Raw genomic sequence first — 18901 nt, 5'->3', positions numbered from 1 at the left:
GTATCAGTAGTAATACATGACTGTGCAACATTTTTTGCTGTAACTTAAAACTGAACACAAATAATCTTGCTTTTACACTCATATTATCTTTAATGAAGAACATAAGATATTCTTACGAGAAAAAAAGTTGGCAAATGCATATACACAGTAATTACCACTGCAATAAAAAAAAAAATTGCACTGTAATACATTTTTCGCTAAGAGCAGAAATATTGCTTGTTTTTATGTAAAACTGTCATATTCATTAAGTATATATATGACTTATTATATGATTTCTTTAGGACTGAGTCAATTCTACTGCTTATTATTATTTTTCTAGGTACTGTATATCTCAAGAAAATAGAGATATACTTCCCTAATGTATTTTTAAACATTTTATAATTAATTGTGAAATCTGCCATGGTCTGAAATCCAGTTAATTCAGAACAGCCCTTAGTTAAATATAAGGATAAATACTTTTTGAAATATATGGTACTATTTATAGGACATTAAAACCTATCGTAATACAAGCAATACAATAAATATTTCTCTAGGGACTGAAAGGTGCAAAAAAACTTTTTGGTAACTGCAAGTGCCCAATATGAAGGATATTTACATTTTTTAGCAAATTCTTGCACTACAGCATGGCTTAATTCGATAACAGGCACGAAACACAAAAACATCTGGTAAAAAGTAAACCATGTTTACTTTTGGTGGGAATATAATAAAAATAAAAGTAAAGAATGAAAGCATATACCAGAATGTTTTTTTCTGATTATTTCTACAACAATAATATCTTTGGTAGGTTTCTAACTGGCAGATGAAAAATCAAAGCGCTAGGAGGCTGTTATGTTCTGGAAAGGATTATGAACAATATTACTTGTGGGTAACTACAAATCATATGTCTTCTAGTCTTTTCATATATTTATTTGTAGTTTATTATTTCTTACCTTAACTTAAAAGAAGACTGGGAGAATCAGTTACATTTGCATCATTACGAAGGTTCTGTATCATTTTTTAACATATTTTAGCTGAAGTAATATCTTTCAAAATAGTTTTATTGTTTATAATCTGTTGTTAATCTAATAATTTTATTGCATTGATGGTTTAGGGGTTATATTTTTATTGCACAATTTAAATATGTGAACGTTTTCCACTGCATTTTGACCTTTAAAAGATTGTGAACGTTGTACTAAGATCACTGCAAGGAATTTACAGATATCGTTAAACTGACTTTGTGTTCTGTACATAAAAGAAAAACTCAGTTTAAATCTGTGCTTAAATTAAACTCTATTCAAGATGCTTTGTATTTAAACAGTCAGAATTTTCAATTGCAGTTTTAAATTTCAGAAGTCAAGAATAAAGGCTGAAATAAGTAATTCTGTTTATTATACTACGTTACATCTGACTGAATAATAACATGATCCATTATTAAAGTCCTTTAAGTAACTTTTCCATAATTGTTTTCTGGGATCCATAAAAGCTGTGGCCATGAGCTATTCCTCAAAGCTCCAATCCATGCTTTTGTAGGTATGTTAATATCTCACCCCATAGGACAGATCACATTATGCACATGCAATAGTCATGGTCGACTTGAATGAGGCGATCAGATGTTCTCCAGATGATCTTGAAATACTTGCTGTGTATCAAAATAGAAGCGTTATGAATGCTAAGAGTCTGTTCTTGGTCAAAATGTAGATGGTGTATTAACTACCAGCCATAAGCTCTGGTCCACACAACTTTCTTCTTGAACTCTGGAAGATATCTTAAGGCTAGTAAAGCACCTGTTGGGAAAGAAATAAGTTAGAGGCTCGTTAATACTGTAAATCAATGTTAAAACATAGAAAAATCTAAATGATTCATGGTTTCCTTCACTTAAACTGTGACAAATCTCAGGTCATGCTATTTGGCTCCTCCCATCTCTTATGGAAAGCCAATGCAGTAACCTTATCTGTTGGCACTATACAGTACTTGAATTTCAACTAAAATTGAAGAATTTAGGGGTGATATTTTACTCTGGCTTAACTTTTGACCTTAATGTTCAGAATATTGTAAAAATATAACTCTTCCATCTCAGAAATATTGCCAGACTGCTTCTTATGCTGTCTTTGAGTGTTGCAGAAAATATATTTAACACATTTGTCTTTTCTAGAAGTGATTATTGCAATTCTATTATTGATTATTACTGATTATCTCTCTGGAATATATAAACACTATATCCACACTGAACAAACTGCAATATGTTGAGAATTCAGCAGCCAGTTAGCTTGCTTTTTATCTCTAGCATAATGTAGATGCCAGATTGATAGGTACATTATCTTTATTCCCAGGAGCTGTTGTTGCTCCCCAAAACTGAATTAGTACTTTTAGTTAAAAAATGTAATTCAAATCTGTTGTACTAAAGCATCATTTATTATACTGTATATCCACTATGCACGAAAAAATTTAACGCTTAGTTTGTACATTTTAATTCTATTGGTGTGGAGTTAAACAAAACACAACCCCCCAACAATTGTTTTTGTTTACATGTCCATTACATGATATTCGAAAAAAGGAGGTTTACCTTTTACAGTTCTGATGGATCTTTCTGATAAGCCTTGCTTTGGACATTCCAGTATGCTGAAGAACCAGTCTATAAACTAAAGAACAAGTAAAAAATAATGTCCTGCTCATTTACCCAAGCTGCATTAACAACCGAAGGCAACGATCATTCCAATTATGAGTTAAGGAGCAATAATGAAAACATTTTTACACTGACATTGTTTTTACTTTAATGATTCTTATACTGACATTTATTCTTGTTAACGTAAGAATAACAAATAAAATATCAAAAGTTGAAGGTGTTACTTTCACATCTACTGTAGATGTACTGTTATTGTGACAGGATATTACTGTCTTTTGTTGGCACATTAACTATCCAACACAGCTCACACTGTAGAACGGGACACAAAGTCTAGAGTGATACCTTATGAGTCTGGCCTTTCCATGGGTCTTTGGCCAACAACAGCTGGATACTATATGGAAGACCTTTAGAGCACTGCAAAGCTAACTGCTCATCGGCTGAAGAGTTTACAAAACGAGGTGAGCTGGGCACTGCATTGTCTTCTTTCCAAGGCAGCCATTTAGCTCCTATTCCGAGTAGCAGTGGCAAGGAATGGTCAGCCCACGACACAACTGCGGCACAGAACAGCTGCAACAAGAAGTCTGTTGCCTAAATAGGAAACAAATGCTTGGTTAGGGAAAAGACAGCCAACACCAAACATGCTTTACCTTTCCTGTTGTCTTTCACAATTCAGGAACTAAGCATCTGGTCCTGATAGTGAAGGCTTATTTGATCACCTTCCTTCAGTTATATTAATTACATTCGTTTTCAAAACATTTTGAATGATCAGAACTGCAAAATGACTGTTATATCTTCTATGGATGGCCTTTCATGCCCTGTTTTCTGAACCAGATTCAGACAACATCCGTCTCCTTTTTACATAACTCTGCTATTAGGATGACAACAACACAAAATAAATACTGCAGAAGACTTGCTTTGTTAGGCTGTAGATGGGCAAATTAAAAGCACTTATATATTTATAAATTACATATCAACCTCTCAGAATAAGATCTTTTGAGTTAATACACACATTTGGATTATTGCAATGATACAACATTTTGGGTTTACATTACTGCTGTCATAGAGTCATTAGCAAACGCACTTCAACCAAATTACATTTTAACACCCAGTGGTATCAAGGCATGCATACTTATTTTATACAACTGTGTATAAAGCATTCAGATCCTATGGGGCAACTCCAAATACTCTCACTAGTAGACCTTGGATGCGTTTATGGATAGAATCACAGAATGATCTGGCCTACATGAGGAATTGGGTGCTGTTCCGGTTATACCTGTTTAACATCTCCATTCTCCACAGGGGTTGACCCATAAGCAACATTTCTGATGTGACCCATTAACTCCAAAAGCCATTCCATTCTTTTAAGAACACCTAGGATAAAAAAAGGACATAACAATGACTGTGTAAGGATCAAACAGGGGGTTAAAAGGCTGTCTTACAGGCCAAATTAGAACTGGCTACAATCCAGTGGAACAGGGGCTGCTTAGATGACATCTGATCCACGGTTATAGAACCTTGGTGCACAAACAGTGCAACAGCATTTCTGCATATACATTGTAACTTTACAGTGCTCACACTTAACAACACAAGTTCAACTGTCATGCCCCAACTGAAGGAAACAGGGAGGGCAGAGGGACTTGGAAGGTGGAGATGACCCATGGAAAGAGCGACAGGTTGGGTTGCAGGGAGATCACTGGACCATCTCCTATGAAAATGGGACTGACAGACCTACGCACTGACAGAGCATACAACGCGCTCAAGCACATTTCTGAGCGCATACATTATTGTGGGAAAATATACTGTATGTCAGGGTTACATACAGTATAAAGGAAACTCCCTGAATGTTGTGTAGTTGAAGAGAAGTGGAGAAATTTAAATTTAAAGGAATGGAAAGTCTATGTTTGACTTGTACAACAGGTAGATGTTGTCAAAGAGCAAAAGCAATAACTGTACAAATAAAGTTAGTTTTAACATCAATGTATTTACCGCTTTACACAGTCCTACTGTTCCAACAGTTACATGAGACTGAGGAAGTACCCATGGACTGGGGAACTGCTAATGTACAGTACTACCCATTTATAAAAAGGATGGGAAAACTGAATCAAGCAAGTATATATCAATTAATTCGACTTATTTTACATATAAGGTTATGGAAACAATTACTAGAACTAAATCTTATTTTAATTTTTGCTAATAACTATCCTATCACAGGGTTCCCACTCATTTTTATCAACAAAATTCCAAAACTTTTCCATGACTTTTCCATAACTTCTTAAACAGAGGTATGCCATTATAACAAACACCAAAACTAAGAAATACTACAAACAAACAACACTAGATCATGGTTGTGTCTGCTATTCTGATAAGTTACACAAGATATGGCTTTTGCCCATTTGAATCGCATCACATCTGACCCACCATAACAAATGAGTTTGTCTCCTCTAATATAGGTGAACATAAATGCTTATCTGTGTGAATAACAATGGTGAGGTGGTCTGGAATGTCTCTGTGTACTTCCCCACCAGTTGCTCGGCAAATGTAGATAAGAAAAAAGTGTTACACTAATTTTCCAAGAGGAAACCAAAGGCAATATTACTTCTGGGGCAATGCCATGGGATCCAGCGGTTCAGATCCTTACCCGTGTTAGGACTGGCTGCGAGGCGTGACTGATAGAAACTCCGCACCAGCAGCGAGCTGACTGCCTCTTGATGACAACTTCCTATCGCAGCCGCAATTACATCATTAAGACCCAGAAGCGGGACCCTGCCCTGAGAGACCAGGTATGCCATGGTAAAGCCTGTCTTCACAAGGTTAGCCTGCAACAGACAGATCAGCTTAGCAACTTGACACCAGGTAAACTGAATCGGGCTTCCACCTTTTTTTTCATCCTGACTACACAGCTGCCATTCACAGTGCTAGTACATCAGAACATTTACAATTCTTTGTTCTTTGCAAGAAGAGAGACATAACTACTGCTGTACAGTATATGGAGAAAGGTAGATAGCTAGACCAACATATAACCATTCAAACAGATGTGTAGGTAAAGAAATGGCTAAAGAGAAAAACAAATTAAGTGAACAAGATGCTGCATATCATTGGTGAAGGAGGGGAGTCCCCATTACCTGTAAAGCACTTTGAGTGGAGTGTCCAGAAAAGTGCTATATAAGCTATAAGTGTAAGCAATTATTCATTGTTACTATCCCATGAAACACAATGTTTTTTCATTGTAACTTGCTAGTCATAACTCTTTCATTTTTATCAATGTCAAATACACCGCCAGAGGAAAATTTGTCATTATGTACCAGAAAATAATTTTAATAAAGTCTTACTTTGTTGTAACTTCTTGGATTGAACAGAGTTCAAACCATTGGAGGAAACTTTTCATTCCTTATTAAATTAACTGAATATGGAATTTGCTTAATTAAGTGTGTTTTCAATTTCCAATAAAAAAAAAAACTTTTATACTTTTATACTTATACTTACTTAAAATGTAATAAAAACTGTTTTTTTGAAAAACTTGTGAGCCCAAACATTTCAGATCTCAAAACCTTTGACAGAGGCGTAAATGGAAAATAATTACAGGTTCAGATGACGTAATGGTTTACCTTAGTGACTCGAGTTATCCTGTCTATCTCTGTGTCTTCCATTTCTGACAGGCATGTAGCAATCCTCACGTAGAGTTCTACCTCATTGTCCTGTGAAAATAACAGAAAAATAATAATGTGAAACTGACCAATGTTAAAGAACAAATGCAAGCATTTAAAGTTAATAGCAATATAATTGCTGTGTAAAATTTTAAGCCAGTTTTTATTGTGCTACTCTTTTCATCCTTCCTGTATGATGAAGATTTGTTGATCACTTTTTGATCAGCCATTTTCCTTTAAGATGATAGTTAATTCTGACAGAACTGTAAATTAAGGCAAAAAAGTTAGTTTAGAAAATACATGGTTTGAGCTCAAATGTATTCATCCCCTTCTGTGATATCAACATTGAGATAGACAAAAGTCATATTACCTTAAACAGTAAATGTAACTGAAATAAGAAATTATAACTGCAATGGAATGCTCAAGGATAGATGAATGCTATTCCTGATTTTGTTTTTTGTTCAATTTGGTTTATACTGTATCTGAATTTTCAAAAGACACTCTCAAAATGAGACTTTGGAATATAATCTGTATATATCTATTTGTTTAGGCACTTAAAAAAATTAGAAAACAACATAACTGACCAATCAAAATTCAAGACAGCTTTGCTCTTCTTGCCTGTCACAGCCCATTGCATGCATCATCTATGTTTTAGATATCGTACACATAAGTGTTGCTGAAGAATTCTAAAATTCCTCAGGGAATACCTGAACTTCATCTGGCAGGAGCATGAAAATTCTCTCTGTGGTGGAACGTAGCACACCCCAGCAGAACTGTGTGGGATTTGGGAGCTTCATGGCTTGTTCCAGCCCCTCCAGGACGGCCACACACAGGGCAGGGCTCTGCTGCCGGCTGCTTGCTGTGAGGTGCTGTACTCCAAGCACCTCCACAAATGACTGCAGCTTGTCATCGGGCACATGCTTCATCCACACAGACACTGATTTGTATAGATAGGCTCTTGTTTTGAGCTAGAAAAGAAGCCAAATTAACAAACACTTTCAAATGATCTTTTCTCTCATAAACATTGTTGTTCTTTTTTCATCATTGGTGAAATGCCACATTTCACCATTCGGGCACAAAAGATTTAGACACAAAAGGTTAGTGTTTCACTAACTGCATTTTTATTTTTCTTATTTTTAGCAACTTACAGAGCAAGGGGTTTAGCCCAGTTTATGAAGGCCCCATTCTAGAAGATATTATATGTTACCATTAAATCACAATTTCATTATGTTCAATTAGGCAGATATTTTTTAATTAAGTAGCTGAGACACCATTTGAGAAACCAAATCAACCTTCAAGGACCAGAGTTCTCTTAAGTGAACAGATTACTTGCTTATTCATCAATGTGTTTCCAATTGCTATACATCTAACTGAACTGGTCAAGGACAAGGGTTGGAGACCACTGCTGTAGAGTGTCTCAGTTTTTAAATCATTGGGTACTGTATGTCTGCATCTAGTCCTCAGCATCAAAAAAGGCACACCTTTTTATCGGTTTTATTTCAACAACCTTTGTCACCAGTGTTATGCATTAACATTCTACATTTTATAGTCTGGATAATTAACCAAAGCTCTGCAAATGTACTGTATGTGAACCATCATAAGATATAATCTGCTTTTATCGGGGCCACGTTCACCAACTTTAAATAAATGTAAAAAAATGTGAATTAATTATACATAAAATATTTATGTATAAGATGTTTTTTTTAGGTGTTTACAATTTTTCCGTTCATTTAAGTTCTTTTTTAAATTTGCAAAAGGTCTTGAGGAGATGGTATACTCTGAAAGCTGTGCTCCTCCTCTGCAAACTTCAATCTCGACATCTGTACAACACAGTCTGAGTGAAAGCGAACTGTTTAACTCTCATTGTTTCAAATAAGAAAGGTTACAGACTAGAGGTGGTCTCTTCAGGTCTGTCTTACTCATGTGATTGTTTCTAAGATAAGTGATGGATGCACCTCATCAAATCTCTTCATGAATGCTCTACAGCCACTCAACATCCACAAAATGACATGTCAGTACAATAACTTACACTGAGGCTGTTGACAAGTGGTGGTATTAGCCACATGCCGAGAAACATAGAGGCACTCTGGGAGGACTGGCATTGCGTGACAGCCACATCAATGCAGTGGTGCTGGATCTCTTCGCCTACAAAAAAAATCATAAAACCTGATGAGATTTAAAAGTAATCTGTAGGCAATGATAATAAATACATTGACACTGGAGCGGCCTGGTGGTGCAGTGGTTAGCATTGCTTCTGTGAAGCACTGAGGCCCTAGGTTCAATTCCTGGGGTGCTATCTACGTGGACATAGATGTACAGTATGTTCTCCCACAGTCCAAAAACATACTGGTAGGTTAATTGGCTTCTGGTAAATCTGGCCCTGGTGTGAGTGTGTGTGTCTGTTTGTGTTTCTATCTGCCACGTGATGGACTGGTATCCATAGAGTAACTTGTGCATTCCCGGAATCAGCTCGGGTTCACCACGACCCTGTATTGGATGTTAGAAACAAACATCACATTTTAACTTCTAATTAAAAACAAAAATTAAACAGAATTAAAAAAAAGTCTGCTAAATTTGGTGTACAAAGGTGCACAGAAACTGTGCTTCAGTAACAAAAGTTGTATCAATTCATTTGATTCACCAGATGAATTTTAGTATTGCTTGCAAACAGACTACAATAACGTTTTTAAACTATATCACATTTTGTTCTCAATCATGCTCTTGAAATAAGTATACATTGATAAAAAAACATTAATAATTTTTAGCTAATCTAAGAAAGAAGAGGATCTTAAATTATCAGCAACGGCAATTTCCTGGCATATTTTAGCAAAGCAGTAAGAAAACATGGAAATAGTAGCTTAGGGTTAAAAATGGTATTAGTAAGAAAAAAATCTTCAAAAATTTGTGATTAAAAGTGATTAAAATAAAAGATATTTATTTGGTGATAAGTTTGTGAAAAGGTCTTTATTATTATTTACTATTACATACTAAATTATGCAGTATGTTAAACACAGAATCATACCATTCAAGTCAGAAATTCTTATTTGTGCTTTGTGAAAGATTTAGGGAAAAATGTCATTCTCTGTTTACAATGCACATAAGATTGCCATCCAATGTATTTTTATTAAGCAATTGTATATTATTTATATTATTTCAAAGAAGGTAAAGCAGCCTAAAATGTAAAAACATTGTGAGTAGATTCAATAAATTATTTAGTTGAAGAATGCGGTATTAAATAATAAAAGAATCTGATGCTTGACATAATGAAAAGTACTGTGTTACCAAAGTTGAGTCTCATTAAGGGAGACAGAATTGCCCCCCAGTTGACCGGTGGATATTGGAAGCTACTGCCCACTGAAGCAAGTGGTCCCAGTACCACATTCACCAGTTTGGGATGCAGGTGTTCTGGACCTAGAGAAAGACAGTGATACATGGGAAAATAAGTCAATAAAATTACCAAAAGACAGTCAATCCTCAACAATGCCAACTTAACAGAAGCGAAACACCCCCAGGTGCATTACTTTCTCACTAAAGTACAGAAAGGGGGCTTTATAATGCAGTATAAGACTCCTCACATTTGTCTCTCAGGAATAAAATTCATGTTTCGATGTCTTTTTAATGAGAACCTGAGAATATTGTTTACAACATGAAACACAGATACTGTTAGTGGTTTTAATGTTTTGGATAATTAAAATAGAATTTATTGTAAGCTTGACAAGTTGGCAGAATAAGTGATCTGGGTCTTCCAATTTAGCCACTAGAGGGCCCTGAAGCATCTGAAAAAGAACCTTTGATTTTTTTTTTATGCAGAAATTCACATGATGCAGCCAAGAAAAGAAAAAGTGCATTCCAGGTGGAATTAATTACCTGAGGGACACTTAAGAGGTTCAGGGAAAAAAAACAGCCTTAGTCTCAGTTATTGCAGACCCAATAAATGGAGGAGACAGAGCAAGAGCCTGCTTACAAGAAGACAATGAACAAAAGCCGGTGGCGGAGTAAAAGATCCACAAGGAGAGTGAAAAGTCTGACTCCATGAGAGTGAACGAACCCAAGATGGATCGAGACTTGTCTCTGAGGAAACAGCATGAAGTCCATCCTCTGACAACACTGATAAAGGAAAACCTGTTAGGCACCCTGGCTTTATCCTGATAGTACCTAGGAGGAGTTCTGGGGCGACAGGATTGACACGCCCTGTGTCGAACCCACTCAGCCAAAGAACTTTAAGCCATTCTAACAAAGAAGAGATTAGTGTGCCTTACTCAGACCAGGCACAGAGCATCCAGGCACACTACACAAACTCAGGGTGAATCTGTCATTGATGTATCGTTTCATGTTGACCATTTCATTTTAATTTATCAATACAGTGGTGCACAGTTGTCCTCCAATATAGACTGCTGGGTAATATTTTATTTTAAATGTTAAAATAGATCATATGTATAATAAATATGAATATATATGAAAAGCAATCACCAATTTGGAATCTATATTTTTCTTTTTTATACCACACAAGTTAGAATTTGTCCATATCAACCAGTTAAACTCATGTCTATGACTCTCCATTCTCTGTTAAGCCCATCTCCTCTTTTCATACTATGACCATTTAGAGCTTAAAGACCCCGAAATACACACAGAACTGGGAAATTCGACAACACTGCAAACTCTGTAGAAGCTGCTCTTTTACAGCATACCAAGATTACTCTGACAGAATCAAAACCAAACCCAACCTTGGTGGGGTTTAGCAAATTATGCACAGCAGCTCAGGAAATTGCTATCCATCGACACAGACTACTGTAGATGTGAGCCACCAATGTTGGGAGAATACGGCTGACCTTGTGTTCTGAATGAACACTATTAATAGACTTTCAAAGTTTTAAAACTGTTTTACCCCGCACAAGGTAAGATATCATCTTTACTATGAAAACTGTGTGTGGCTGATTCTAGGCTTCAAGGGACCATGCTTTAAAGCGGTAGCCCCATATCATTGGAATACTCTCATGGTGATATTAAAATGCAGCGTCTGTCAAGGTTTTTAAATCTTGCTTTGAAACTTACATCTTGTCAATGGTTTTTAAATTGCATTCTATTTTTTGACATTTTTCAGATATACAGTGTAATTGTTTTCAACGTATTGTGTTATTAAAAGGTATAATTTATGTAAAGTACCTGAATGCTATTTGAAGGTGCTATTTAAAAATAAAGCTGTCTGAAAGCCCAACAAAGAAGAGTGACCTCTTCAGAGATTTATAGCACAAGTTTGCTGAAGACTGTACCTTTTCTTCCTGCTTCAATAAGGTAATCCACAGCTGCTCTGATCACACTCCTTTCAGACAAGTAGCCAAAATCAGGAGGGACTGAAAAAGATTAATATAAGGAGTAAATATGTTTAGAGAAAAAAACAAAGAGACCAGCAACATCTATACATATTTAGGGAATGTTTTGGTTAACTTTGACAAATTCGGCTTGAGGGTTGCTGCCCGTTGAAAATAAAAAAAATAAGTTGGTGCATAAGACTCGAGACGTCTTTATCATTTGTATCACAATGTAAATTATATTTATTTTCACATATCTAATGGTGTTTGTTGTTTCTATTTTAAGTTATTTGAAATATAAGATGGAGATAACTGAACAGGACTGAAACTGATCCCATTTTGAAGTTCAACCTTAATCTATTAGATTTATCTTTATGGCATTTTGGTTAAATTTATATTTTTTTCATCAATATATTAGGATCAGTGTTTCCTTTTTGTTGTTTTGATAGCTCTACTACAAGATTTTTCTTCAATAAAAGTTTCTTGAAAAATTAGCAGAGCGTTTTCTGTTTTCATTGTGATTCATCCATGTTTGTTTCGTAAGCGTCTGGATGCACAAAAAAGTTTAGATCTATATGAAGGGCCCTCCTCCTTGTCTGTGATGGGGGACTCTCCACTGAAATGTAATACACTCTATCTAAAACTACTGACAGACACAGTATAATCACCAAACATGTGATGAGGCAACATGATTAGTATGTTCACAAGAAACAGCTCAGGACCATCAACATTTTTTTTACTACCATAGCCATCATCACTACAATATTTCATCTTACCTGATGTTCTAGTTTGGCCTAAAGACAGGTTTGCCAGGTGAAGATGTCCCACAAGACAGGAGGCATTTGACTGCAGGCCAACAGCACCAGAAAAGGTAATAACCTGTGGAAAAAGTCAGCCCACAGTTTTGTACTCAAATACTGTATACTGGTTTACTGAGGATCAATTTACTGTGAATTTTTTTATTCCTTATTATCCTTGAAACTCACCTTAATGAAATTAAATCTAGGACTTTTTATTTGCTAAATGAGTAGCACGTTCGTCAGAAATGGAACATTATGCAAGAGTAGACACCAGGATTAAATAAAATTCTATAAAACCATAACATGCAGTACTTTGCATTGCACTCTCTATTTAACACATGGTGGTGTTCAATTGATTTAATAGTTTTATTCCCTCAGGCTTTTACATTTAATAGTGTGTGAATATAGATTCAGTCATGAATTAGAAAATTAGTTTATTTTTTGAAGAAGACATATACTGTTATTTGAATTCTACACATTGTTCTTAACTTGGAATCAACAAGATTGATTAAAGTCTATAAATCAGGAACAGACAGCAATAATAAGGAGGCACAACCAAATTCAGTGCTTAATTGCCACAGTTTGAAGGACAAGTAAAAAGGTTCCAAAAACACATACTATGCAGCTATGTGATCTTTCTTACTGATTGATTAATGATCTATATACCTCATGTAAAAAGTGCAAAAACTGAAAAAACTAGGACTGCTGCCAGCTAAAAAGTATTAATTACAATGAAAAGAAAAGCAATACAATAAACAACAACTCAAAGAAAGCAATTCTGCATGGACATCATTGAACCTTTAAGGACAATCTTACTTGGGTTATTGCTCTGATAACCTCATTCAGTCTGCTTTGCTGCTGAGGGGACTGTCCAGATTCAGATTTGAGCTGTGAGAGAAAACAGAGCACTGACATTTTCTGCAGAGCACTGCATCAGCCTTTTTTAAAAAGTTTCCTTAAACCTGTGCATGTCTCTAGTTGTAAATAATAATAAATATTAACACTGGTATCATCTTTTGCAGAGTACAAAATGCCATGAAGTTAAGTGCCACCTTGTGGTGGAAGCATGGGTGCATTGGTGTCTTTTTTCCCCCTGAAGTATCAAAAAAGCTGACAAGGATGGTTTGCAGTTCGGAAAAATGAAAGCTTAAGATAACTGATAATACATATACCATAATGCAATCTTGATCATATTTCTGCACTAGAAACAAACTTTCACCAAGAAAGCTTTTTGCATTGCGATTTTCACGACTAATAAAAAGGTCTAGCTAAGAGTTCTCATAATCGCATATAAAATAGAGATATCAACATCATAAAAAAACATAAATACAGGGTAAAACTTTACAGCTTAATAACTCTTAATGTACTGTATCTTTAAAAAGTCAACCATAAAAAATGAGAAACAGATGAGAACAATAAAACAAAAGCCTTAAAGATTTAAGTGTCACAGATGCAATTAGGAACTTGGTCTGCATGCCAGAAGATTTCTGAAAAGACAAGGTCAATAGCACCATACACTGGTGAAGCATAGACAGTGCATTGATTGAATAGTGCAAAGGTTTTGAAGTTTAAGAAGCCTATTTGCCTCAAGACAATGCTTTAACAAGTGCAATGTTTGATGTGCCCTGAACCTCCTCATTTTGCATGACTGAACTTGACTGAAACTCTGAACAGTTGTGCCCTGCTTGAATTGGCTCTTTGTGTGAAATAAAAAGCTTCATAACAGAGAGCTGTGGAGATTCGCAGTTTCTACTTTTCATGACTACAGAAAGGTTGCCGCTCAGAATGGCCGTGCCCACCGTAAGCTTCTTTAACTGTTTACTTGCCTTTATCAAATTAAACCACCCCAAAGCAAGCTACATTGCAGTTTAGTGCAGAACTGAAAAACACTCTGTGTGAAACCACATTTCAGGCTTTTCGCCATAGGAACTCAGAATTCTGTGAGTTTGCACAACAGTCTCTGATAGCAAAAACAGTTTCGCTCACTGGCTGTAGCTGCCTACTGGGTGTTATGCATTGTTCAATATGTCCTTTTAAGTAGAATTAAGATTCACAGGGTACTATATCCCCACATTCTGCAAAGTTTTAAATTGTTACACCAGCTGTTATGCTAAAAAAATACAAATCCTTTTTCTGTGTTTTTTTTGGCTATTCCACTTTGACCAATAAAACATACAAGAAATGGACTTTTAATATTTCATAGGTTTAGGGGATATCTGAGGGCATATCTAGCTTACTTTTCAGAATACTTCATTGTTTTTGTACATGTCATTGAACTGTTTTACCTATGATTGAATTTATCACTTGACAAGCTCATCGATGCTACAAGATAAAAGGTCAGCACAGCTGTAAACTCAGAGAAAGAGTCTGCTATCTAAGATATTATCATCAGACATCAGAAATACTGAAATTGGAGGGCCTCCTAAGAGAATTACACAGCTCAGAAGGGACAAAATGCTAAATTAAAAATACCTTTAAATCTTTATAATTAACTGTTTCTTTAAATAATGGTTTAAAAAATTAAGAACAACAATATCCTAGGCTCGTAACAAGTGACAGCTTTAAAAAGTACAGCGCAGCATTACTGAATGTTTCTATGGAAATACTTCCTGGCAGTCATCCAAGAGAGCGAGTATTTGCATTTAAATGGAAATATAGGGGAAGAAATGGACTAACAACTGGTGTCCTGTGAGTTTTCTATCCAGCTGAGAGGAGAGGGGCACTGATTGGTATAATTTACGGTACAAAGCCTGAGCTTTACCAGAAAAGGACAGGAGAAAAGCCTTGCAAGCAGTTGTTACTACTTCAGTTTCCGAAGATGTAAGTCATTTCAAAAGAAGGAAACATGTTTATATGTTCTGCATTTAAGCTGTCAAAGTATGCACAATATAATCATTTTAATTAGAACTTGATTATAAGAAACCCATCGGAGTTAGAGAGCTTGCACATCAGAGCTTCACAAAACCAGTCTCTGTCTGCTAAGTAGCCTTACTTCATAATTCAAATAAAAACATTTATAGAAATCCTTTGTCCCCTCTGCAATAAAACTACTCAATGAAGGTATGTAAATATATTCCGCCCTCTACCTATTTATCCAACTATTTATGTATTACATACTGTTGTGATTTTATGTGACTCTTATGTTTTGCTTGTGTGTTCTGTACTTCTGTGGGAGAAGCCAAAGACAAATTTCCACAGCAGTGGACAATAAAGTATCAACCTACTGTAAGTTGTGAATACTGCAGATGGCTAAGCATATCTATGTGTGGGCATAACATAATTGTTATATTATACACAATTCTCCTGGCTTAGCAAGGTGAGTTAGACAAAAGCTTTTGTTTCTCCCAGTGATGGAAAAACAAGTATTCTTCATTTGCCCTTACAAGCTCCATCATTGACAGTACTAAGATATGTTGCATTTCTTCAGGCTCTCAGTTTCAGAGCTATTTTATTTAATGCAAGCAGTAAAATGCCAAACACCCAAACCCACACAGTGGATAGTACAGTACAATGGGTAGAGCTCATATCTAACTTTACCACATTGTTCTTGCAATATTTGCAATATTAGCACTATGCTATAAGTGACCATCTACAGACAGAAGTGAGACATTTATGTCTTTTGACTGTTTTTGTGTGGTGTCTCAGAATATCTCCCAAGGGAGGTAAACTGTGCAGACCAGTTTTGGTTCTGTAATGTGGACTAATGTATAATACAATCTAGGTGAATGAGCTCAAACTGATCTCTGAACACCGGGAGAGAGACGTATGATTCCCCTGGTCCCTTCTTTATGTTATTTTGGAAATCAACCAGCAAGGGCCTCCTATGCTGGTCCTGGAATATGTTTTACTATTAGTGGGTTTCAATGAAAGCATGATGGATTTACACGGAATATTCTCCATTTAACTGTTAATGGATACATGTGTGTTGCTCCAATCAGTGTGTGTGGTCAAGTGCATTATATAAATCCAGAATACATTATGCACTCAAGTGATTTTTTTTTTCAAAATATTATGAAACAAAACAAAACTGCCATCTTAAAATGTGGAACCTACACAAGCAAACATTTGCAAGATACCACCAAGCATTAACTGAAGTAGCCGCATTTATTGATAAAAGTAGGAAATGATGCAGAAAATTCCACAGAACATCACTAATGTTATGACAAGGCCCTCTACAATTAAAAATCAAAGCATTTCCTACTTCAATTTTAATAGAAAGTTTTGATGGAAACACACGGTGCTTGCTACCACCACTCCGAGGTGGTGTTCAGAGATTAAAACTCATTGGTGTTCTGTCCAGGGTGTCAGTTTCAGGCCATGGAAGGCTCCCCACATGTCTGTCCCACTGCGCAAGGGCAGACCAAAAGGACCATAAAGTGATACAGAGCCAGCAATGCCCTCAAAGACAAATAGCACAACAGGAATTCAAATAGGCATTAAAAGTTGGCTGTATTCCCATGACATATCTAAAATACTGTATGTTAGGTACTTTAATTGAGTTTGATTGTGGCCCGAATGGAAAGAAACATTAAATTAAACTCTACTTTGTGCTGGTGTAGATACATTAGCTCACTTTCAGTAGTGATGGTGTGGTAATAAGGTCATGCAATATTTATGCACAGTGCATGGCTCTCTGCTTTGCATGGACCTGCTCCTGAAGTGAAAGAGATCATCAGCAGTCTACTCTATCAATAACTACTTTTATTATCAAAAGGTGAATGGACAAAGGAGGTGACAGTGTGCACTGGTTAATAGAAACAGAACAATATTTATGCACTAACAAAACTTTACTCATCATACCCTTAAAGATGTGCACATACAGAATTAAATACAGTATGTTGTTTCTTAACTTGCAGTGTCAATGTATTGCATGGTATTTCTCTCAAACATTTTCATAATACCATGCTGCAAATATGGACAAATAATGGTCTCTAGGCACCAGTTTTTAAGCTTACTTACTCTACTTGGAGTAGAAGATAAAGAATAACCTGGAAACAACATTTGTCCCATCAAATATATGGTGCCCTGTGACTTATGTTACTACATTTTAAGTATTTCTGGTTATCTACCATTGACTATATACTGAGCCTTCCATTTGTTTGACAACTATTTAAACATCTAGTTTACACATATTGAAAGTCAGTCATCATCATATCTCTATACCATATTGAATACCGTAATTGGATACTGAGAAATACCATATTACATACATGACTTAGTACATATCTGCAACGTTTCCTTTTATTGTTCAAATCGCGTAACTTTAGTTCAAGTTCAAGTTTATTGTCATTATACTCATATACAGGTATATGGTATAAACGAAATGCTATTTAGCTAGCTCTCGGACATAAGTAGTACAAAGAAAAAAACAACAACAACAACAACAACAACAATACAACTGTATAACAAAAGAAAGACAGAGACAACAGGCGATGTGCAAAAAAACAACAACAGGCAATGTGCAAAAACAACAACAGGCAATATGCAAAACAACAAACAGGTTATGTACAAAAACATGCATCAACAGAATGAAATAAGGGATAGAAATTATGGGGAGTGAGCTTTTGACATGTATGGTAGAGGTAGATTTTCAACGTGTGTTTGGGTTTTTGGTAAGAAAGAAAGAAGGCACTGTGAGGTTCAGATCATAGGTGAGAGGTGAGGTGAGAGTGAGAGAGGCTGGCAGTTGAATAGTTTGATAGTGCGGGGGTAAAAACTGTCTCTGAGTCTGGTAGTCCGGGCCCGAATGCTCCGGTACCGTTTTCCAGATGGTAGCAGATCATAAAGTCTGTAGCTGGGGTGTGTGGGGTCTTTGATGATTTGTGAGAACTACAACATCAACTACAACTACATCAACTTTATCAACTACAACTGATGAATAATGATGTGTTATACTGTTCCTATATCAAAATAAAGAGAAAGAAAAACAATGTAGTGAAAGTAAAACTCTGGTAGCTGAACAAACAGCTTTACTCAGAACAGTCAGAAGAATAATCTTGGCACCAGAATTACAGTCAAAGCTTCTGTCTACGAATCTAGTCAGGAAGCAAAATATGTTTTACTGAAACTAAAAAACTCCCGCAGTTTTGAAGAATGTAATAAACAACAAAGTGTGAAAGGGCAATCAAAAAATCAAGGACCTTATCTTCAATACATGTATATTGAAAGGAATAAAAGAAACCTTGTGTTTGTGATTTCTGTATACAAACCCAGATACAGTAGTTAGGTTTACACTTACCTGAATTAGGGAACTTTCAGAACCTACTAGTGCCACCAAACCATTTACAGCTGCCAGACGCTGCATTGTGGGACAACCCTGAAAGCAATGAAACCACACCGGTCAAATTTAACTTAGAACGGAGTTGATGATGATCTTAATTTTTTCCCAGTTGATCTTTTTCAGCATCCTGGATAAGTAGACTATCGGGATAAATTAATTCCTCAGCTGGGAGTAATTGTTAAGCTTCTGATTAAATACATAACAGCCAAAACAATCACTCTGCTTGCTTTGAATGAGAATGAACATCATATACAGTACATTTTTGC

At 35.8% G+C, this 18901-nt stretch overlaps 1 protein-coding gene across 2 annotated transcripts in view; it reads right to left on the bottom strand.

Moving 5' to 3' along the window:
- Positions 1–70: 70 nt before the first annotated feature.
- The window catches only part of focad (focadhesin), a 101455-nt gene continuing 82624 nt past the window's right edge, over positions 71–18901 (bottom strand). For both annotated transcript variants that reach the window (XM_088632027.1, XM_088632036.1), the window contains exons 32-44: positions 18594–18671; positions 13172–13243; positions 12332–12434; positions 11517–11597; positions 9529–9657; positions 8276–8391; positions 6954–7214; positions 6208–6297; positions 5241–5418; positions 3876–3973; positions 2945–3190; positions 2543–2618; positions 71–1763 (exon numbers count right to left, since the gene is read on the bottom strand). In XM_088632027.1, the coding sequence (XP_088488153.1) occupies positions 1690–1763; positions 2543–2618; positions 2945–3190; positions 3876–3973; positions 5241–5418; positions 6208–6297; positions 6954–7214; positions 8276–8391; positions 9529–9657; positions 11517–11597; positions 12332–12434; positions 13172–13243; positions 18594–18671 (1602 nt within the window). In that variant the 3' untranslated portion in view covers positions 71–1689. The remainder of the gene's footprint in view (positions 1764–2542; positions 2619–2944; positions 3191–3875; positions 3974–5240; positions 5419–6207; positions 6298–6953; positions 7215–8275; positions 8392–9528; positions 9658–11516; positions 11598–12331; positions 12435–13171; positions 13244–18593; positions 18672–18901) is intronic.

This window comes from Lepisosteus platostomus, chromosome 1 (genome assembly GCF_059453375.1).
Source record: "Lepisosteus platostomus isolate fLepPlt1 chromosome 1, fLepPlt1.hap1, whole genome shotgun sequence".
Lineage (NCBI taxonomy): Eukaryota > Metazoa > Chordata > Actinopteri > Semionotiformes > Lepisosteidae > Lepisosteus > Lepisosteus platostomus.
The sequence above is the reverse complement of the archived record's forward strand: the minus strand, read 5'-3'. Positions and strand labels throughout refer to the sequence as shown.